Genomic DNA, 23,393 nt, shown 5'->3' on the forward strand with positions numbered 1-23,393 from the left:
TACGGCCACTGATGGACTGTCCCATATTAGCATATTTCCTCCCTCAGCCAGTTGTACGCTGTCCGCTATTTTCTTCACCCCTGAGCAGCTGTAGCGACAACTACGTCACAGGAGCAATGCAGGCGTTTTGTAGCTGGGTGTAAAACACAATGTTGAACATAAGAGTCTTGATTTTCTCTGAAATCAGAGCCACTGAGGACGAAGTGGATTAGTTACCCGCCACTGAATACACAAAAATTGAAAGAGAGAGGACAGGGTAAGCAGTAGTTTATTATCATATCATATTTTTCTGTGACTAAGATGAGATGTTGACGAGCTAAAACCAATATCTGATGTAGGCTTGGGCGATGTCGACCAATTTGGCATCGTACGATGTCTAATGTGCAACATCGCGATGGACGATGGCATCGTCGGCGGGGGGCGGGGTGAAGGATGGTTGTTGTTAAATAATTAATTAATAACAAATTAATTAATTGTAGCCTACCGTTTCCACCAGTGCTTAATTTGAGCCGGATCCTGCCAGATCCTGTTCCGGAAAATGTCAAATTTTGGATTTTTGCGTTCCGGTATTTGTTTTTAAAGATTAACCGGCATTAACAAGTGCATTAGATCGTGACAGTAAGTGCGTGCATACGAGACAGAGCAAGCGCGGGTTTATGTAGATGTATTTGGAGGATGTGTGTTGGGCCTTCACATATTTTCGACCAGTCAGCTTTTTTAAGTTCAATCGCTCTCATTGATTGCTTACTGCTTAACCCACTCTCTCTAAACGCATTTAATGAGCAGCGGAATGTTTAGAGAGAAAGTGTAATATCAGAAATAATACCACATCAAGCAAAATATTATTATGTATTAACATTATAAACACTATGGCCCGGTTTCGCAGACAAGGCTTAAGCCTAGTCCTAGACTAAAATGTAAGTCTGAGTTGTTTCAACTGAAATAAAATTGCACTGATTGATTTTAAAATATATCAGTGCCTTTATTTTGTCTCAAGATGCACACCAGTAATGTTTTTTTCTTAGCATGTTTATAAAAATTACTTAAATGTCCTAATTGAACTATGGTCTAATCCTGGCTTAGTCTAAGCCCTGTCTGGGAAACCGGGCCTAAAAAACATAGCTATAAGTTAGTTACCCTGACTCCAAAAGAATCATTTAAATGTAACGGTATTCAGAACAGAACAGGAATGAAACTTAACTATATAAAGTTAAGAAACCAAAACAAAGCAAAACTAAAAATAGCAGGCGTTGGGCTCACGTACCTCTGTAATTCGGCACAAATCCAAGTGTTTCCATATTCCCAATGTATTTGAATGATAAACTGTTATTTATAATGTATACTAGGCTTTGTACTGTACGTTCGTATTTCGATGGAAAAAATATATATTCTCTTGTTTTTTGTTCCAAGCTCTGTTCGTTATGGTAAAACCATAAAAAAGGCATATTTGGTGTAGTTTATTTAACCTAATTTAATTAAAATTATTTTGATTATTAGTTTTTGTATGCCTAATTTATTAATGTAAATGAACTAGTTTGTGTAATTCGTTTGGAGTTCACTGTAATTTGTATTGTGATCGCTAACAACTTCCTTGTTATTATTTCCTCATAATAATAATAATAATAATAAAATAACTAAAGATACAGAAATTGAAAGCATGCATTTCATTTGGCTATATAGTGTGATTAAGTGTGTGTTTTTCGTGAGCGGGTTGCTGCTGCTGCGGCGGCGGCGGGGGCGGGCGGGGCGGGGCAGAGAATCGCAATGCCGGTGTTGTGCCCATTTTCGACCCCTGCCAAATTATTACCCCCTCTTGTTGAAATCGCTACCTGATTGCCTAATCCTAACCCCACCCCCACACCTAACCCTTAACCTACCAATACTAGGGGGGTAGTAATCTGGCGGGGGTAATAATTTGGCATAACACCGGCTCACCATCGTGATGTCTATCGGCCATCGGCCAATCCTAATCTGATGATTAAAACTAAGAGGAAATGTATGCTGTATCTTCATTGACAAAATTAGATGGGACTAGAATGTTATTTGATGACTACCGAACATTCAAAATACATCCTACAGGCCAAGTTAACCGTCTTGTCTTTCAAAATGTGTTACCCTGCCATTGGATCATAAGGTGTGTTTGCATATCTAATCTCAGTATGACAGCTGCAGTGGACGGATAGGCTATTAAAATGTGAACCAGCGATCTGAAACAATGGCCTCTGCACCAGAAGGGTTAGGAACAGTATGACCAGACGTTTCATTTTTCTCGGGAGTCACAATTCGCTGTCGATTGACTTAAAGTTAGTGAAGGCGGGATAGGTGGAATAGAAGTGCTCTCTCTCGCACACACTCCACTTCTTCAGTTTTCATACAGCGCACGATCAGTTCTCACTATTCAAATACACACACAGTAGTCCAAATGTCTAGTGTGTTGAGTATCACACATAAATACAATAAACAGGTGGGTGAGGGTGAAAACTGAATGTGTGTCAGTATTACATGCATGTCTTCCATCTTAAAGGAACAGCATTCCTATATAAATGCCAGAGTCATTAATGTTAACCAACAAAAGACAGTAAATAAATGTATGTTTAGTAGGGTTGGCACGGTACATGAAAAAACATCCGAACCATTTGGTTCGCTTGTCTCGGTTCGAAGCGTGTGTGCGTCACACGGTTCAACGGATGTGCAATGTAGCCTCGTGCAAATTGTGAGTGTCCTTTTTGCGCGAAATAAGAGGTGTGGGTGGACATACAGACAGTAAAAGTGGAGTGCTGCAGGTTACGTCACGTGTAGAAATGGCAAGTGGGAGAGATAAGGAAAGCTGCCCGGAGTTGGAGGATGCGCCAGCGTCGTATAAGGGGCTGTTCACATGTAGCGTCTTTTGCACGCTCAAGTTCGTTACTTCAAATGTAGACGCGCAGTATGCGCTCTCATAATGCGCTCGTTTTTTCTGGCATCGAGATAAAAACATCTCAACTTTTCAGAATTCTGCAAGCGCACCGCAGGTCATGTGACATGAACCAACCAATCACTTGTTTAAAAGACAGAGCTTAAAGATTTCCTCTCTTTTTCTTTTAAAAGATACAATTTTTGTAAGAGCTACACTGAAGTTGGCAGTTTGATAAATGCAAGTTAATTCTTCAGTTCAATCTTTATGTGCTAAAAAGGCACATAAATTCCTGTAGAGATAGCAATACACATTCTCCTGTTTTTGCCAAATAAATGAAAAGCATGTCATCAAGGTCTTCTCTCTTGCTGTATCAAAATCTCCCCTAGCTTTCCTCAGAGATAGTCCCAATAATGTGCTTAAAGTCAAGTCCAATTTAGTTTGTGCATGAGGACATGATATAACATTTTTTTTAAATAATGTATCCTAAATTGTGGATAATTAAGCTACATATCAAATGCCAAAGTAAATTTCTGGAGTGTTAAAAATTAAAAGAAAAAAAGAAAAAGAAAAAAAAACAAGAACCGAAAACCATGACCTAAAACCATGATACGAACCGAACCGTGGGTTTTGTGAACCGTGCCACCCCTAATGTTTAGTAAACCTACATATATGTGTCGATGAATAGTGAATGTTTGCCATTATTATTACTTAGAGTAATGATAAAGAAGAGAGCAATACGTTGAAGCACAAACTGTTGTGTTGTATCAATAAGTTTCCACATTGGACTAATGTTTATACTATGGTTCTTTGTGTGTTTAATGTAATGGTAATGGTCGTTCTGTTTCTGACATGCGTTGCAACAAGAAGACCAATCACAACAAACCAGGTCATCGGACCAATCACCGCAGATTAGCGTCATGCAAAGGAGGTGTTTGGAAAAATCATTTGGGAGGTGTTAAGCAAATAAGGTAAAAATAAATGCATATTAAAAGACAGTGAAAGTGTTTTGTGACCTTGCATGTATGTCAACTTGTTAAGCCCTCTCAAAACCAAAATATGAACCTTTCATAATTTGTAATAGGGCACTTTAATGGGATCTAGTAAAAGGAGACCTAAATTCTGCTAATTTCAACCATAAAGTCTGTTGTTGATTAGAAGATGAATCAAAAATCATGTTGAGGATGGGTGGCAGTAACTTACAATATTGTCTTTAATGAGCTGTTGATAGCGAAGGAAGATCTGCTGGCGGGCCAGGATGGAAGTTTCGGACCAGGTTTGGTACGCCCGCGAACACGAGTCAGCAGCAGCCAACATCTCCTCATGTGTGGCCTTGGGCACTCGACCAATGACCTCGTTGGTGGCCTGAGGAGAGCACATGCTTTATAACTCAATCACAGAGATATTTGATCTATATTTAGATTTTTTTTTACTAGTGGGGGCAGGACACTATAGCTCATTTATGTAAGCAAGAATAGGAAAATAAAGTAAACTGTGACATATTATACCTATATATTCTACCAGTGGACTACCAGTAAAATTGATACAAATTTGGGATCAAAAATTGGACTTGACACTTTGACCCGACCATGGTTTGTTACATACCTTTCTATCAATGTTACCTGATATTATCAAGATTAATTTGTTCTGACACAGTTTAACTCTTGAGTTCTTCATATTTTATTACCATTGTCCAAACTATAGCAACTAAACTTTGATAATGTGAGAAATGTTGAAGGTGTCTGAATAAATTTTAGTTTGACTGTACTTCAAAAATGTCCCTGAAATATGCAAGCGCAGAGGAAAGAAACAAGCAATTATTACAGCATCTGTTTCTTACTGTGCAAAGCAGATTACACCAAAGCTCAAGAATCTGGTTAATCTTTAGGTGTTCTCTACTGTTCCTTTCACACACTCGTGACAGTTACAATGTTTTTTAAGAGTGTAAAAAGGACTAATAGTATAGCTATTGTATATACTGACTGATGCTATAAGGTGCCAAAAACAGGTGGCGTGTTTTGTCTAGTCAAGATGATTAGCACCAATCACATGTGCTTAAACCACATTAATCTAATGGGTTTAATTTGGCCTAAGTGTGGCCAATGAGTAATCTGTTAAACTGCTAATAGTGCATTATTTCTTTCCGTGTAAATTCTGCAAAAACATTAGAGGTCTGTTAGTACAACTTACGGGATTGTGAATGTCCAACCATTGTGAACTCTTGGATTCTACAAACTTTCCATCAATGAACAACTTGGTGGTGGGCTAAGAAAGGACAGAGAAAAAGATGTACAATTAATGTAAAAAGCACATACATCAATGACTTGACACAGCAACACTATACATTTTGCTTTTTCAAGTGACTGATGAGGTTAATAGTTTGCACTTGCACCTGTAATACACTACCCAACTTTTCTCCAGATATTTAACCTGATTTGCAGTCTCAAGGAGTTAATGCTAGTTAATGCTGGAGTTAACAGCTTGCACAGAAAACCATGTAGTGCATGATGGGCACAGACACAGACTATGTCTCCAACCAGCAAAACATCTTTTATAATTTAAAACACATACTGATTATAGTTGTCATTCATTTACTATCAACACAGCATGTTTTTGCATTTGTTTGAGCTTGCTGTGTTTGCAATGACTTGAGACTTGAATATAAAAGTCTGGAATGAATGAGTGATTTCTCTAGTCACGGTCAGATCTGAATCATACAGTGTAGTGCAAGGTTCAGTACAGAGCAGTGGTGTGTAGCGGTCTTCTGAAATGAGTTGGCAAAGTTTCATTTGATGTTTACATTGTGTACAGGTTATGGAACAATATTTAAAATCAGTTGACGACCTAGAACAATTGGATATATGTGACCCTGGACCACAAAACCAGTCTTAAGTAGCACTGGTAAATTTCTAGCAATAGCCATAAAAAGGCATTGTATGGGTCAAATTTTTTCTTTTATGCCAAAAATCATTAGGATATTAAGTAAAGATCATGTTCCATGAAGATATTTTGTACATTTCCTACTGTAAATATATCAAAACTTATTTTTTGATCAGTGATATGCATTGCAAAGAACTTCATTTGGACACATTTAAAGGCAATTTTCTCAATATTTGGATTTTTTTGTACTCTCAGATTTCAGATTCTTAAATAGTTGTATCTTGAACAACTATTGCCCTATCCTAACAAACCGTACACTAATGGAAGCTTATTTATTAATGTGTATGATGCATACCTCTTAATTTTTTTAATTACCCGTATGGTTTTGTGTTCCAAGGTCACATATAAGCAATATTTATACAAAGGTCATTGTCTGCTTGGATCTCATAATCAGTTTACTGTGCTTTCAAGAGTACAATGCACAACTATGCACAATACTTGTGCTCAAATACCTAATGAACTTACCACAGAGGACGAGGAGTAGCACATGCGTCCCATCTGAAGAGGAACCTGCAAAACAGGTCACAGGTACAATATGAAATGATTTCCATTATTGTGTGGGCAGATCATTTCATTATGAATTCAGTCAGTATATAAAACCTCATGTAAAACTGCTGTGCACTTAGAATAGAAATAATAATACATAGCTTTTGATAAGGTGCTTATGGTAAATTCTTTAGATACAGAGAATTTGCTTTTCTGATTGAATACAAAACTGCTTAGTTGCTCAAAAGTATTCATACATTATGTCCAATGCTTTCAAGGACTGTGATAGCACTTAGCGCCAATGAACTTGACAAGAACTGTTGCGAAATTATATAATATAAGAACAAAGGTAATACCTTTGTGGTGATGAGGCTATAAATTCCTCGCAATTCCTACAACATCTTACATACAATTTTTATAGTGTATTATATAGAGTTGATTTCATGGTGGCTACTACTGGCTAGTGTGCAACAAAGTATCTGCTCGTGGTGTTTGACCGTGAAGTTGATACTTTGACATGACATAACGTCAAACTCCTACAACGTGTATCTGTAAAATGCAATGCTTTTGTGTTTCTTACCCTCTTCTTTACAAGGGAACGCACTAATGTCGCTGCCATGATAGAATTCGTAGATTTGTTGTCTTCACCCCCCTAATATGCGTCCAACCCCCGCCAGAGGACGTGCACCGAGACCTGAGCCCTGCAGACGGATCGCTTTTCCTACTGTGCCTTTAAGAAGGGGCGGGACATCGTGTTCAAACAGCCAATCATGTGCTAAAGTCAAATACTCCCCCAAATGCGGAAAATGTATTGGTTAGGGCTGTCAGATAGTAGGCCAGTGTGAGTGCGCGTTTGTTGAAAGGCGTTTCTTTGATGACACAAGCAGAGATCATAGGCTAGAGCTGTTGCTGCTTAGAAAATGATGGGATAGTAAACCTGTCAATTATTAATTACAAAGACGGAAGACATGTGACAAATGTATGTAATTGGACAAAAAAAACCTTTAACAACGCTATTATTAATCTAAATGTTTATTGCATTTATTTTTCTCAATATCGTTTCGGAAAAAAATCTTTCCTGTTGTGATGCAAACTCATGTAAACTTGTGCATAACTTTGAACTACAGTGTTTTGAAGTCAGAATCATTCTAGCGATTCGGTTCGTTCGAACAGTTCGTTTTATATAAAAACGATTCACTTTTTACATTTTTTAGAACATTTTGAGACCGAAAGTAGCACAAGTATATTTGTAGCAATAGCCAAAAATATATGGGTCAAAATTATTGCTTTTTCTTTGATGCCAAAAATCATTTGGATATTAAGTAAAAATCCTGTTCCATAAAGATGTTTTATAAAATTCCTACCGTAAATATATCAAAACTTAATTTTTGATTAATAATATGCATCAATAATTTGGACCTTAAACTTTTAAAGGTGATTTTCTCAATATTTTGATTTTTTTGTACCCTCAGTTTCCATTTTTTCAAATATGACCAAATATTGCCAAAACAATACATCAATGGAAAGCTTATGTATTCAGCTTTTAGATGATGTATAAATCTCAATATAAAAAAATAACCCTTATGACACATGCACAATTGTTTACGGATATGTTTTCGGTCGTGTCGTGTTTGTTTGTGTGTTTATTCAAATATATGCGTTACAAGTTTTGGCTAACAACACAGAATAGCACAATATAATAAATAATAATGTTATTTTTTTAAACATTTATATTAATAATTCCGAATCTTGTTAACAGTAACTCCCGCATCCTTTTAATCCTAAACGAACACATCTTAAACGATTCGCGATTCAGTTTGACTGAACCCTCAAGAATCGGTTCCTAAAAATGAATCTTTTTTAGTAAACCGAGCTTCAGTACTATGTTTGCAGTTAATTAATTAATCTCAAACAAAGTCCATTCTTCCTGAGGACCAACAATCTAATATGAGTGCATCCGCTACACGTTTATTCAAGGTAAATGCACTCCGTTTGCATGGTTGAACATTGCAGATGAGAGAGATGAAAGACATCTAAACGCACACACAAACGTAATCATTTCCCGATGTCTTCCGAAGTCCATTAAAGTTGCTTAGTCACGAGAAACTCAGCCAGGAGGAGGATTTTTAGTGATGCATCTCATTGGTTGACCTAAGTAGTGGGTTTTTCCTTGCATAGTTTCAGTAGTAACTGGACTGATATATGCATGCCATGGCGACACAAGCTAAGGTTAAATATGTTGTTTCATACCTGAAATGAAGTTATTGTTTGTAATGCAATATATGACTGATGTATTGTCTTGTTCTAGCCTGTTCTGTACGGATATTATAGAAGTTCTTGCTCTTGGAGAGTCCGGATAGGTAAGTAAGTCTATTTACTTTCATCCATCTCAGCATATATCAAATGTCAGTGTATATAATATAACTTAAATATGTTGTAATATTTCTAGCGTTTGCACTGAAAGGAATTGAATATGAGCAAAAGCCAATAAATCTCATTGAGGATGGTGGGCTACAGGTAAACTACATTTGCAGAAATCTCTAAATTTAATATGAATCTAGCATTATCTATAACACTCCACGGTGGCTCAACTCACATTGTTTTTCACAAGCTAACAGATCAGTTTAAGAAAATAAATCCAATGCGGCAAGTGCCTGCGCTCACCATTGATGGCATCACCTTGTCTCAGTCGGTAAGAACATGCATTCTCCTGCTTTGTGGCACACAGAAATTAAAATATTTCATGTTTACATTGTTTTGCTATTTAATACACAGTTGGCAATCATCCAGTACATTGATGAAACTCGTCCAGAGCCCCGGCTTCTACCTGCAGACCCAAAGCAGCGGGCCCAAGTCCGTATCATCTCTGATATAATTGCATCTGGGATCCAGCCCCTCCAGGTGAGACATGACATTGTGTTTATAGGTGCACAAAGTAACAATTTCAACTATAAAGTAGTTGTTTAAATGGTTTTAGGTGGGCCTAAGTCAAAAGAGCTCACCTTCAAGTCTGTAATATTTCCATCACTATCAGGTTTTTATCTGCATCATGTCTAATCACATTGCATGTCCTCTACAAGCAAGAATTTGCATAAGCGCTACATTTAAGGTATATCAATCAACTATCAAATAATGCTGTGATTTCAGAATCTATATGTGATTCAGAAAATTGGAGCAGAAAAAGCACAGTGGGCTCAACATTTCATCAACCGAGGATTCGAGGGTGAGTTTTTCCCCATTATGTAATTACATCTTGCTGTCAAATAAAAACAGGTTGTTTCTATCTTTGATTCAAGTACTGTCTCAACATGTTTTCCTGTAATTTTTTTTTTTAGCCCTAGAGCCTATTCTGAAGATGACAGCAGGAAAATATTGTGTTGGAGATGAGGTAATAGCTGTGATGCACTTTATCAAACACAGTTGGTCAAAAGTTTACATACACCTTGCAGAATCTGCAAAATGTTTATTATTTTATTAAAATAAGAGGGATCATACAAAACGCATATTATTTTGTATTTAGTACTGGCCTGAATAAGATATTTCACATAATAGATGTTTACATATAGTATGTTCTTCAGAAAAATTCTTCTGGTCCCACAAATTCTTTGGTTTTTCAGCATGTTTGGGTATTTCCTACAATGACTGCATGATTTTGAGGGACTTACATGCAACAATTACAAAAGGTTCAAATACTGATTCTTCAGAAGAGAAAGGATGCATTAAGAGCATCGCTGAATTTGAAGATCAGGGTAAATTTAGCTTATTTTGTCTTCTGGGGAAGTATTTTCTGTAGCTACTAAAGGGACAATACTAAATGAAAAATATATGAAAATGTAATTGTTGCATATGAGTCCTTCTGTTGTCCTCAGTGTAAAAAGATGGATCCCAAAATTATAGTCATTGTTGGCAAGGGTTCAAATACACCAAAATGCTGAAAACCCAAAGAATCTGTGGACCCAATGGACTTTTCTGGCAGTTTAGTTGTTCATGAGTCCCTTGTTTGTCCTGAACAGTTATCACTGTTAAAAAAAAAATTTAGGTAACAACACATTAAGATTTAAGTGTATGCAAACTTTTAACAGGGTCATTTTATAAATTATTTTCTATTATTATTTTCTCTTGTGGACTGTATGTAAACATTTTATGTGAAATATCTTATTCAGGTCAGTACTAAAAAAAAATAACATGCATTTTGTATGATCCTTCTTATTTTGGTCAAATAAATATCATTTTGCGGATTCTGCAAGGTGTATGTAAACTTTTGTCTTAAACTGTAAGTCTCATGTTCATTACATATAGAGTAAAAAATTTTATTAAAACAGTAACATTGTGAAATATTACAATGACTTAAATCACAGTTTTCCTTTGAATATATATTAAAATGTATTTTATTTGAGAGACATCAAAAATTAATTATCAGCATCTTATAATATAAATCTTATTATTATAATTACTGTAATATGCTGCTCATGAAACATTTCTCATTATCAGTGTTGAAAACAGTTGATTCATGTTCAAAAAGAACAGCATTTTTAAAGCAGAAATATTTTGTAACATTGAAATGTAATTTTTGATCAATTTAATGCATCATTGCTGAATTAATAAAAAAAATTAATAAAAAACCCCAACTCTTAATTTTGAACAGTAGTGTCGAATTCTATATTCAGATTTAACATGCTTTCAAATAATAACATTGTTTCAGATATCCATGGCAGATATTTGTCTTGTGCCTCAAGTCTTCAATGCTGAAAGGTACGATATGTCTCTTAAAAGCTGACATTTATGTTTATGCAATGCAAAAATGCTATAATGAACATTCTACTGTCCTTTACCAAAGGTTCAAGGTGGATATGTCCAAGTTCCCTACTATCAGAAGGTTAAACCAGACCTTAACTGAGATTGACGCTTTCAAAGTCAGTCATCCATCATGTCAGCCTGACACTCCTGATGATCTGCAGGCTTAACTTGAATAATGAAATCAATAAAGCATTTTGATAAACAGTCGTACGAGATTCTTCATTAAAAAAACAGTTCAGTTTCTTTTAAGCAAAGTACTGCATTTATTGCTTTGGTGAAAAGACTGTAGTCGCTGTTTGCAACTTTCAGACATCTATAAACAAGAGATGAGCTGTACATGCCAGTGACTTAAAGAAAAATGTGTGCAATGTGAAACATACAAAGTGGACAAAAATACAAACGTGAAAACGTGTAAAGTACGTGCAAAGTAAGAGAAAACATTTATTGCACAAAAATACAGAGTCTCTGAATGTACTAAATACAAATCTGAACTACACGTGAGAAAGAGTGAAGGCTTTGCTTGCTTTTAAAGGAAATCAATCTAAAATCAGTAGCTGTAAAACAGCTGTTCATCCTAAAACTGCAATAACGCAACATTAAAAGACAAACGCTAAAAGTGCCGTAAGTTAAAATTTTTTCTATCACGTTTCTACGAGTACCCTACATTTATTTCAAAGAAAAATAAGTCTCTGATTCTATACAGGTAGTTCAACCATGCTTTTAACGGTGTCATTATAGAATGTTCCTGAACAATCTGACCCTCCAAATACTAGGATAGTACACTGAAGAGAGAGGCTCTTGCCATTACGGCGATCCCTCGCATCCCTCGGGTCTGAAGATAAAGCCTTTGTACAGTCCAAGCTTATCAGACTGTGGCCTGCACGAGGCTTAGAGCAAAGCAATGGAGACACCACTGATGTCCAGGAGCTGGTATCTGCAAACATGCATTGTTTTAACGCTTAGAATCATTCAGACTAATAATTGAGGCCATCTATATGATGGTATACTATTGTAAATTTAAGTGAAATGGATAAACGGAATGGCTTGCAATTTCAAAAATCAGTTTAGACTAACAAAGTTTTGAGTTCTGAAACCTTGTTGTTTTTATAGTACAATGACCTCTTATATGTCGAAAGATAATGGGAATTTAGATTTCTCAGTTCATGACTGCTTTAAGGCTTTTTATGACACTTTTTAAGACCTATGCAAATAAAATGAACATTGTTTGAGTGAGGTAGGGCAATGTCTATGGTAACTTATTAAACCGTAATATTACATGATTTACAGTTCAGATCTTTTAAAATGATAAACATCACATTTCAGCTTTCAAACTATTTTTAAGAAAAAGGATAAGTTAAATGTCAATTATTATATTAAGTTAAAACATAAATACTACTGTCTTAATTTTTTTTTGATTTTTTAGAAAGCACGTTAGCTTTTCACATTTATAACTGTTTGTGTTGTGCAAAAACATGGCTAGATACTCACATTGATCTGAACATATTATTTAAAAAATGCTACTTAATTCTCTGCCACAGGTGGCGCTTTTGAATTGGCAGATCTATCGTTGTTTCGTTGATACCGGCTGTACACAAAGTGGTTCTGTGCTTATACAGGTGCTGGTCATATAATTAGAATATCTTTAAAAAGTTGATTTCACTAATTCCATTCAAGAAGTGAAACTTAATGTATACATTCATTCCACACAGACTGATATTTTTCAAGTGTTTATTTCTTTTAATTTAGATGATTATAACTGACAACTAATGAAAACCCCAAATCAGTATCTCAGAAAATTGGAATATTGTGAAAAGGTTCAGTATTGAAGACATCTGGTGCCACACTCTAATCAGCTAATTAACTCAAAACACCTGCAAAGGCCTTTAAATGCTCTCTCAGTCTAGTTCTGTAGGCTACACAATCATGGGGAAGACTGCTGATTTGACAGCTGTCCAAAAGACGACCATTGACACCTTGCACAAGGAGGGCAAGGCACAAAAGGTCATTGCAAAAGAGGCTGGCTGTTCACAGAGCTCTGTGTGCAAGCACATTAATAGAGAGGCGAAGGGAAGGAAAAGATGTGGTAGGAAAAAAAAAAAAAAATTAATAAAAAAAAAAAAAACGTGCCAAAGCTACCAGTACCTGGTTTAAGGACCATGGTATCCCTGTTCTTAACTGGCCAGCAAACTTGCCTGACCTTAACCCCATAGAAAATCTATGGGGTATTGTGAAGAGGAAGATGCAATATGCCAGACCCAACAATGCAGAAGAGCTGAAGGCCACTATCAGAGCAACCTGGGCTCTCCACATTGCTGCAGTAATTCAGGCAAAAGGAGCCCCAACTAAGTATTAAGTGCTGTACATGCTCATACTTTTCAGTTGGCCAAGATTTCTAAAAATCCTTTCTTTGTATTGGTCTTAAGTAATATTCTAATTTTCTGAGATACTGAATTGTTTTCATTTTCATTAGTTGTCAGTTATAATCATCAAAATGAAAAGAAATAAACACTTGAAATATAACAGTCTGTTTGGAATGAATGTATACATTATACAAGTTTGAATGGAATTAGTGAAATAAAAACTTTTTGAAGATATTCTAATTATATGACCAGCACCTGTACAGTGCATGTGGAAAGTATTCACAGCGCTTCACTTTTACCACATTTTATGTTACAGCCTTATTCCAAAATGGATTAAATTCATTACTTTGCCTCAAAAGCCTACAAACAAGACCCCATAATGACAACATGAAAGAATTTTGTTTGAAATCTTTTCAAATGTATTAAAACAAAATAAATCAATGTACATAAGTATTCACAGCCTTTGCTCAGCACTTTGGTGAAGCACCTTTGGCAGCAATTACAACCTCAAGTCTTATTGAATATGATGCTACAAGCTTGGCGCATCGGTGCACAATCATTTTCAGATCTCTCTAGAGATTTTCAATTGGGTTCAGGTCTTAGCTCTGGCTGGGTCACTCAAGGACATTCACAGAGTTGTCCTGTAGCCACTCGTTTGTTATCTTGTCTAGAGTGCTCTGGTGCAGGTTTTCATCAAGGATGTCTCTGTACATTGTTGCATTTATCTTTCCTTCGCTCCTCACTAGTCTCCCAGTTCCTGCCACTGAAAAAAACATCCCCACAGCATGATGTATGTTTCAATGTAGGGATGGTATTGGCCAGGTGATGAGCGGTGCCTGGTTTCCTCCAGACATGACGCTTGGCATGTAGGTCAAAGTGTTCAAGCTTTGTTTCATCAGACCAGAGAATTTTGTTTCTCAAGGTCTGAGAGTCCTTCAGGCGTCTTTTGGCAAACTCCAGGCGGGCTGTCATGTGCCTTTAATGGAGGATTAGCTGCTGTCTGGCTACTCTACCATACAGGCCTGATTGGTGGAGTGTTGCAGAGATTGTTGTTCTTCTGGAAAGTTCTCTCTCCACAGAGAAACACTGGAGCTCTTTCAGAGTGACCACTGTGCTCTCCTGATCACTCAGTTTGACCTGGTGGTTCCAAACTTCTTCCATTTACGGATGATGGAGGCCACTGTGCTCATTTGGGCCTTCAATGCTACAGAAAATTTTCTGTAAAATTCAGTTCTGTGCCTCAATACAATCCTGTCTCAGTGGTCTACAGGCAATTCCTTGGACTTCAAGCTTCAAGTGTGTGCCTTTCCAAATCAACTGAATTTACCACAGGTGGACTCCAGTCAAGTTGCAGAAACATCTCTAGATTATCAGTGTAAACAGGATGCACCTGAGCTCAATTCTGAGTGTCATGACAAAGGCAGTGAATACTTATGTTCATGTGATTTTTTTTAAATATAAATTTGCAAAGATTTCAAACAAACTTCTTTCACATTGTCATTATGGGGTATTGTCTGTAGTATGTGGAGAAAAATAACTTAATTTATTTGGGAATAAGGCTGAAACATCACGCTGTGAATACTTTCCGGATGCACTGTAAATGCTGCTTTATCAGGCATTATATTTTTATCAGGCACATCTGACTTTGGAATGTGCGGCACCCATATTTATTCAAAGAAGTATCCACCTTATTTTTCCTGTAAGACTGGGTGAGGCCATTTGTACATTTTATGGGTCGGGCTTCTGGTCTCATCGCGTCCAGCTATTTGTAACTGTACAAACCAGCTTGTTTTGCTGCTTGATATTGCAAATTGCGTACCATATTATTTTAATGTATTATCTTAATTATGAACACAATGGTTTGTAGTGTAAACAGTCTCGCCCATTGGCGTTGAAGTATTCTTGCCTTGCCATCCTAAAAACTTTTCTTCTAGCATTTTAGGTATTTAAGACTTATGGGTTCAAATTTCTACAGGACTAATGGGAGTCCTGTATTGAAGATAGATAGAGCAGTAGTACATTTTGGTTGCCTGATTGGAAAACACAATAGTACCAGGATGTCGGGCTAGCAATTTTGTGAGCCCTGAAAAATAACCAAATTAAAAAAAGTTTGGAACATGTAGTGAAAGTAAATGATGACAATAATTTTTGGCTGAACCATTTCTTTAAAAATTTAACTGGACATTTTATAATAAATTTACATTTTACCAGTAACGCAAAGCTGTGAAATATTTAATCAGGTAGAAATGAAGTTAAAAAAAAAAAATCCTTAATCTTTAATCAGTAAATCACAAACAACTAGAAGAGTCATGTAAATTAACTGGTTAAAAAGAAAGGGAACACTGAAAAACTTTTTTAAAAATTAGGGAATAACAGACCTATGTTAAAGAGATGGAGGTCCTGTAGGGCTCCTACAGCACTGCAGCCTCCGCTGATCAGCACCCTGTTGTCAGACACGGGTAGAGCAGCGTGAAACCTGATCAGTGGAATGAAAAAAAGAAAAATAGTCTTTACTTTAAAATCCATTAATGTAAATAAATTCAATTTTTTTTTTAAGTTGTAAAATTCATATTTTGAAGTCTTACCCACGGGCCAGTGGTGGCATGTTCTCGTACTTTACAGCAGAATATTCCATGAAGCCTTTTCCACAAGAAACAAAACACTTAGCATATGACTCTGATAATATAAACAACACAGAAGAAGTGATCAGGATCATTACCAAGATCCAGGATGTGAAGATCATTAAGGTAGGTGGCAGTTTTTCTCCCACCAAAAATGATCATCTTGTTTGACAGCAGCGTGGTGGAGTGCCTACAAATTACAGATGGACGGAAAAAAAAAAAAAAAAAAAAAATTCTCACAATAAAAAAAACAACTCCTAAAAGGATTAGTTTACTCCGGATTTTAAATTTCCTGATAATTTACTCAATTCCATGTTCATGTCTTTCTTTCTTCAGACGAAATGAAATTAAGGTTAAGGAAAACATTCTAAAAGATTGTTCTTCATGTAGTGGCTGCAATGGTGGCTAACATGTTGAAAGTCCGAATTGCAGTTTTAATGCAACTTCTTCTGTCTTTGGTTAATTTAACCTTTAAATTAACTGCTATTCCAAGAGATTCACATACTTTTGCAATACACAGATATGTAACACTGGATAATTTTTTTCAATAAATACATTTCCCTCACTTGTTTGCTTGGGTTCTCTTTGTCTACTTTTAGGATTTACATGAAAATCTGATGATATTTAGGGTCATATTTATGCAGAAATATAAAAAGAAATTCTAAAGGGTTCCCAAACTTTCAAATCACAGTTTTTTTTTTAATCACAGTTGCTTGTCTTACACTAACTGACTTATCCAACATAACTACACAATGTGTAAAGTCATGGACACAGAGCTAGAGCAAGACGAGCATTTGTGATAATAAAGTATATACTTTTTTTTTTAAGAAGACAATGGATCGTTTCACTAGATAAGATCCTTATTTCTCGTCTGGGATCTTGTAGAGACCTTTGAAGCTGCATTAAAACTGCAATTTGGACCTTTAACCCTCTGATATATGGAGAAAAATCCTTTAATGTTTCTCAAAAACCTTCATTTCTTCTCCACTGAAGAAAAACAGACATGAACATCTTGGATGACATGGGGGTTAGTAAATTATCAGGAAACTTTAATTCTGGAGTGAACTAATCCTTTAAAATAATATTTTACCCTCATGTCATTTCAAACATGTATGCATTTCTGTCTTCTGAGAGATGGGAGATAATATACTGCATATACTGTGGATGGATATGAGGCAAAGTATAACTACCTACCCAAACCTGGGCAGAGGACGGTCACCCTCCACAATTGGTTGATACCACAGACCATGTTCTGGGTTGAAAATGTACAGTGCGTTACTGCAAACCTTGCCTTCAGGACATCGGCTGGGCTGCACCCCTCCAAATACATAAAGCTCCTTTTTATAGACCGTGGCACTGTGGTGCGCCAGTGACGGTATATTTCCCTTTGCCTATGCCAACCCAAAACATCATACAGTGAAGTAACAGTAAGTGATCAACTGGTACACCAAAACATACACAAATCATACAGAAATAAATTTAATACTCACAGAAACAAGCTTCCACTTCCAAGTTACAGTGTCCAGTATATAAATATCACCATATCGCTGGCAGTCTCTCAGTCCACCGTACACATAGACAGCTTTAGACTCAGGATCAAAAGTTGCTGAGTGACCTTTTGAGCTTGGTGGACTGACCTCAGATGATGATGAGACGTCCATGGGGAACCAGAAATCATTATCTGAGAATTATTACAGTTATAGGTACGTTAAAGGTATATTATATAAAGTATATATATATATATATACTTATATATATTAATACTTTCATTTGCCAAGGATGTGTTAAATGGATAACTTTTTAACTGTTTATTCAAAGAATCCCGAAGAAGAAAAAAAAAAAGTCACAGGTTCCAGACAAATATTACACAGCACAACTGTTGCCAACATTGACAATTCTAATAATAAATCAGCATGTTAGAATGATCATGTGACACTTAAGACTGGAGTAATGGCTGATGAAAATTCAGCTTCACATCACAAATGAATTATATTTTATAGTATATTAAAATAGAAACCATTATTTTATATTGTAATAACATCCCACAATATTACTGTTTTTTTCTCAGCATGTTTGATAAAATAAATGCAGACTTGATGAACATAAAAACATTACAATTCTTACTGGTCGCAAACTGCACAGTAAGACACTGAACAACAAAGTTTGGAATCACTAAGACTTGAAATGTTTTTGAAAGTAGTCTCTTATGCTCATCAAGGCTGCATTTATTTGATCAAAAATACAGAAAAAAACAGTAATATTGCAAACTGTTTTGAAGGATCATGTGACGCTGAAGACTAGAGTAATGATGCTGAAAATGTAGCTTTGTATGACAGGAATAAATTAGGAATACAGACACACGTCCTCTTCTAAGCAGATGTGTAACATCTTTAGTTGATTGGAACTTAATTATTGCCCTGATGGTGGGAATGGGGATTTTCAATGCTTTAGCTCTTTTCTTACAGCCACTTTCTATTTTGTGAAGCTCAACAAACTTGTTCTGCACATCAGATCTACTGGACAATTTTATACTCCTAGCCACCCTGGTGTGCTGAAAATATTGTAATATTAATGGGAATATACTTTAGAGATATTTTACTTGACCAAAATATTTAGGGGTTCCAATAATTGTGGCCAACATGAACTAGAGAAAAACATTTATTTCATGATGAGATATTCCCCCCATTCTCCATCGTTTTACTTCAATGAAAGGTTAGAATTTTGTGAATTTTCCGAATTAAAGATCTAAAGGATAAACGATGCAGATTTATTTTCACAGTCACCTTTGCTCATATTTACTAAGGGTGCCAATATTAGTGGAGGGCACTATATATATATATATATAATTTTAATTTATATAAAATCTAAATCGTAATTTAAAATAATTTAGTTAATTATGAACAAATAAATAATTATTAATAATTACAATGATACGTAATTACATTTATTTAATAATAATTTTAAAATGTACATTTCCTTGAATATGAATAGTTATAGTACTGCGTTTATGCAGCACTTCTTTATAAATACCAGCTGCCCTAATCGGGGAAAAATGTTGTTTTGGTGTTGTTGTTTTTTTGCATTTTGCAAATAACAGTCTATTAACTTTTCATTTTGAATTTTAAAATGATACGCACCAATCTCCAGTTTCCATATAGAATCTTTACAACTGGCCGGGTCATCAGCCTCCCCACCAATCAGAATGGCCGTGTCAGGATCACTCAAACACATGGCATGGCTCCAGCGCTTTGATGGACGGTCTGAGAATAATAAATCAAACATAAAAGAAGATATAAAAAAAGCAATAGTAATAGTAATGGCAATCACTAATAATAATTAATAACATGTTTGATATTATATTATATACTGCTATCAATTTTTCAACAGAAATATCAATAACTAATTCTGCAACGATGACAATGGTTTATCCAGAGGTTACATTAAGATTCCAAGCATGTAAACAAACATCAATCACGTTATATCCGAGTAGAAGAACGAGCACTCGCCAACTCTGCAGCTCTTCACACGTTTGACAGCCATCTCGTCCTCTAAATCTACTGCAGACATTTTACGCAGCTTGCGCTTCTTTGGGCTTGAAACTTGCTTTGGATCCTTAGGGCTCTCCGGTTCTTCAGAGCTCCAAATACATCCCTTTATTCCAATAATGGAGCGTCTTGGAGTTTTGTCCTTTAAAAACCACAGTAGGTTTTCAAATTTGAGAGAGACTCTCTCTGCCTGAAAATTAATCGACTTGCTAGAACTAGTTCGCGGACAACTCCTTACCATCGGCCACACACCCTGAAGCAGAGTGTTTTCCCGTGTCTCCATTTTGCCTTTGCCCAGCTCCGCACAGCTAACACTTCCCTCGGGAGGAGATCTCTGGGTGATCTTCATAAAGTAGAAAAGAAAAGTCATTCATTTACTCAGCCTCATTATTTATGTAATCAAAAAGTTGATGGACCCCTTTGTCTTCCATAGTATTTTTTTTTTCCATCAAACATCAACCTGTTTGATACCAACATTCTTCATTTATATCTTCTTCTGTTTTCAGCAGAAGAAAGACATTCATACACAAGGGTGAGTAAACAATGACAGAATTTTTATTTTTGTGTGAACTATCCCTTTAAGTTAGAAACGGTCTTGTGGCCACTGAAGAACAACAAACTGAAGTCATAAGCAAAGCGTGACTCACATTATGACTCTCTCCGCTGCTGAGAAGCGTGCTGGACGGATTGGAGGAGTGGTTCAGCACTAGACATTTCCTTGTAATTCGTGGAGTGCTGCTGATAAAACTGGATCTCACCTTTAAAAAAATACAGTTTAACTAATTAGTTTGTGATGGACAAGGAAGTGTGAGGTATCTGCAATCTGCATTACTAGTCAAAGAAGTTTGAGGACATAATCCATTTGAATACCTGTCCACTGATGCTGAGCATGACTTTGGCGTAAACTCCTCTCCTGCCTCGCTGCATGGCTTCAGTGAGAAGTTCAGGAGTCCAAACTCCTTGCCAGATCAAACTCCTTCAGAGAAAGAGTTTACCAGACAGAGCTTAAATTAAATCCAGGAATTATGTGTGACCCTGGACCACAAAACCAGTCTTAAGCAGCACAGGCATATTTGTAGCAATAGCTAAAAATACATTGTATGGGTCAATTTTTTATATGCCAAAAATCATTAGGAAATTAAGTAAAGATCATGTTCCATAAAAATATTTTGTAAATTTCCTACAAAAAAATATACCAAAACTTTAATTTTTGATTAATAATATGCATAGCTAACAACTTAATTTGGACAACTTTAAAGGCGATTTTCTCAATATTTAGATTTTTTGTGCACCCTAAGATTCCAGATTTTCTAGTCTCAGCCAAAAATGGTCCTATCCTCACAAACCATACATCAATGGAAAGCTTATTTATTCAGCTTTTCAAATTGTGGTCCAGGGTCACATACGAGTCTAACTGACTAAATTTAGTTAATAAATATGGGTTTTATTTACTTTGACAGTTACAACGATGGTGATGCACTGCTGTGCAAAACTTTGGGATCAGTAAAGATTTTAAATGTTTTTTTAAAGACGTCTCTTATGCTCATTATGAAATATTATAGCAATTTAAAATATCAGTTTTCTGTTTTAATATACTTTAGAATATCATTTATTTCTGTGATGCAAAGCTGAATTTTCAACAGCCATTACTCCAGTCTTCAGTGTCAAATGATCCTTCAGAAATGACTCTAATATGACTTATTGTCAACGTTGGAAACATTGCTTCATATTTTTTTTGGAACCTCTGATACTTTCAGGATTAAAAAGAACAGCATTTATTAAAAATAGAAATGATTTACTATCGCTTTTTTACAATTTGACACATCCTTGCTGAATAAAAGTATTCATTTCTTTTAAACAAAGAAAGGAAAAAAAACGATTGACCCCAAACTTTCAACAGTAGTGTATACCGTGTATACTGAATATTTCCATTTTAAATAAATGCTGTTCTTTTTACATTTTATTCATCAAAGAACCCTGAAAAAAGTATCGAAATATTAAACAGCACAACTGTTTCCAACACTGATAATAAATCAGCATATCAAAATGATTTCTAAAGGATCACGTGACACTAAAGACTGGAATAATGATGCTGAAAATTCACCTTTGACATCACAGGAATAAATTCTACTTTACAGAATATTAAAAAATAAAACCACTATTTTAAATTGCAATAATATTTCACAATATAACAGTTTTTTTACAGGGGGGGGGGGGGGGGTGGGACTTGGTTCAATTGATAAGATGTTGATTGAAAGAAGGCAGATCTGGATGAGAGCTTGCAGTCGATTTTTAGAAGGGACGGTGTTTAAGCAGAAGACATGAATGGAGAAGTCCTACATACTAGTCCCTAATGACGTCAAATTATCATTCATGATTTTTACTTTTTACAAAAATGTACAGAAATATTCAAAATTATAAAAATGTAATAATTAAACTTTCCCATTGTAAAAAAAGGTACACTACCGGCACCATATTACAGGGATGGATTCATGCACCATGGTACTTTAAAGTCTGCGTGAAGTGGAAGTCGCTGCCGACTTTACAGTATTGTGACGTAGGCCTATTTCCAACTGCAACATAATACTGAATAGAGAGCGAGGTTTTATTCAATTCATATTTTTATTTCAGTTTTAGTACCTGTATTACTTAAAACTTATTGTAGTTAGTTTTGTTTTAAGTTTATTCAATGAAAAACGCAATCATAGTATTTGAATTAATTTTATTTTAAATTATATACAACTGTAATAGTTTTAGATAACCACTAATCTAGATGAATTGAACTGATTTACTGCAAAGCAGTGCTATAATCACAATATTCAGTGCACTTGCCTGGACTGAGGTGAAAGAGTCCCGATGACCTGCGATTTGACCTCTGGACCCAGCAGAACCTCCACAGAGATCTCAGTATCACTGGAGAAGGATGACCATTCCCCTAAACCAAACACTATCAGCTGCTTTGGTAAAGGTAACGGCATCTGAACCTGGTACATCGTACGGTTGACATTTCTAAACGGGGTAAATTAGAGAAAACCAAAAAAAGGCTGTCACACAGGGAAGTGGTCACATGTGTTGGATCTACAACCATACTATTTGGTTGTGTGAAAGCTTGTTTACTTAAAAACCAGGTTAAAACTGTTGTAAATGAGGACATTGTATAACAATGCACTAAACACACATGGCCATATCATATAATTCATGAGTTACAATTTCAGCTCGTCATAAAATATATGTTAGATAATGATATGCTGTGTTTGGACCTTTTTTTAAACATTAGATAGGATTTCATATTTCAAAAAGCACATATTCTCCTCAAATCAATGTCACAATTCAACATGTGTTTCCTGGGCAGTAATGATGGAAATGCTCAGCTGCTTTTTTGCAGCAATGAGACTTGTACCCTGAGATATACACAGATACACAACGAGTCCCTACGTGTTTAGTTAATTGTAACCTGATACAAGTTAAATCAGGTCATAGTGAAGTAGTTCAAACCGTATAAACTGACGAGGCGCTTCACGTAAGGACCAGACGGCATAAAAGTGTACTTTGCCCATTTTTTTGATTCAGAATAGATCAAACTCCTCCAATGTTGTTGGCGTCGGTGCGCGGCCTGCAAGACAGCAGCCAATCCAGCTCGACCGCTGTCGCATTTATCACCTCCCGTGTCACACGCTCCGCCGCGACCAATTAACATCTCTGACACTCAAACGGTTTACGAGTGACAGCTCTGGAAACATCCATTATGAAC

At 35.9% G+C, this 23,393-nt stretch overlaps 3 protein-coding genes across 4 annotated transcripts in view; 1 reads left to right on the plus strand and 2 right to left on the minus strand.

Moving 5' to 3' along the window:
• The window catches only part of aldh6a1 (aldehyde dehydrogenase 6 family, member A1), a 29,964-nt gene extending 22,925 nt beyond the window's left edge, over positions 1-7,039 (minus strand). Inside the window, exons 1-4 of the mRNA XM_073827348.1 lie at positions 6,900-7,039; positions 6,299-6,343; positions 5,084-5,158; positions 4,097-4,258 (exon numbers count right to left, since the gene is read on the minus strand). Of these exons, the coding sequence (XP_073683449.1) occupies positions 4,097-4,258; positions 5,084-5,158; positions 6,299-6,343; positions 6,900-6,938 (321 nt within the window). The 5' untranslated portion in view covers positions 6,939-7,039. The remainder of the gene's footprint in view (positions 1-4,096; positions 4,259-5,083; positions 5,159-6,298; positions 6,344-6,899) is intronic.
• Positions 7,040-8,207: 1,168 nt separating this feature from the next.
• On the plus strand, positions 8,208-11,323 carry gstz1 (glutathione S-transferase zeta 1). 2 transcript variants are annotated; one of them, XM_073826954.1, is made up of 9 exons: positions 8,208-8,296; positions 8,628-8,679; positions 8,769-8,836; positions 8,931-9,011; positions 9,095-9,220; positions 9,467-9,542; positions 9,655-9,707; positions 11,022-11,071; positions 11,157-11,323. In XM_073826954.1, exons 1-9 carry the CDS (start codon positions 8,267-8,269, stop codon positions 11,281-11,283), a joined length of 663 nt encoding a protein of 220 aa, XP_073683055.1. In that variant the 5' UTR covers positions 8,208-8,266; the 3' UTR covers positions 11,284-11,323. The 2 variants fall into 2 exon arrangements, with proteins under 2 accessions (XP_073683055.1, XP_073683056.1); XM_073826955.1 differs by lacking the exon at positions 8,208-8,296 and adding an exon at positions 8,450-8,548.
• Positions 11,324-11,390: 67 nt separating this feature from the next.
• Positions 11,391-23,199, minus strand: LOC141295693 (uncharacterized). Its single transcript, XM_073826953.1, has 13 exons — positions 23,138-23,199; positions 22,475-22,651; positions 20,513-20,618; positions 20,290-20,400; positions 19,881-19,985; positions 19,604-19,784; positions 19,235-19,357; positions 17,588-17,778; positions 17,292-17,488; positions 16,196-16,287; positions 16,062-16,116; positions 15,855-15,952; positions 11,391-12,050 (listed from the first exon to the last, which is right to left on the minus strand). The coding sequence occupies exons 1-13, from the start codon at positions 23,197-23,199 to the stop codon at positions 11,812-11,814; spliced, it is 1,737 nt and encodes a 578-aa protein (XP_073683054.1). The 3' UTR covers positions 11,391-11,811.
• Positions 23,200-23,393: the final 194 nt, after the last annotated feature.

This window comes from Garra rufa, chromosome 21 (genome assembly GCF_049309525.1).
Source record: "Garra rufa chromosome 21, GarRuf1.0, whole genome shotgun sequence".
Lineage (NCBI taxonomy): Eukaryota > Metazoa > Chordata > Actinopteri > Cypriniformes > Cyprinidae > Garra > Garra rufa.

What these genes read in the sequence shown, in the direction of transcription:
- gstz1 (XM_073826954.1), top strand. Translation starts at nt 8,267, where the DNA reads ATGAGTGCATCCGCTACACGTTTATTCAAG. An exon ending in CTCTTGGAGAGTCCGGATAG is followed by an intron (nt 8,680 to 8,768) that starts GTAAGTAAGTCT and finishes TAATATTTCTAG; the next exon opens with CGTTTGCACTGAAAGGAATT. An exon ending in CAAGTCTTCAATGCTGAAAG is followed by an intron (nt 11,072 to 11,156) that starts GTACGATATGTC and finishes CCTTTACCAAAG; the next exon opens with GTTCAAGGTGGATATGTCCA.
- LOC141295693 (XM_073826953.1), bottom strand. Translation starts at nt 23,199, where the DNA reads ATGGGCAAAGTACACTTTTATGCCGTCTGGTCCTTACGTGAAGCGCCT. An exon ending in ACTCTTTCACCTCAGTCCAG is followed by an intron (nt 20,619 to 22,474) that starts GCAAGTGCACTG and finishes CTTTCTCTGAAG; the next exon opens with GAGTTTGATCTGGCAAGGAG. An exon ending in GGAAGTGGAAGCTTGTTTCT is followed by an intron (nt 17,489 to 17,587) that starts GTGAGTATTAAA and finishes GGGTTGGCATAG; the next exon opens with GCAAAGGGAAATATACCGTC.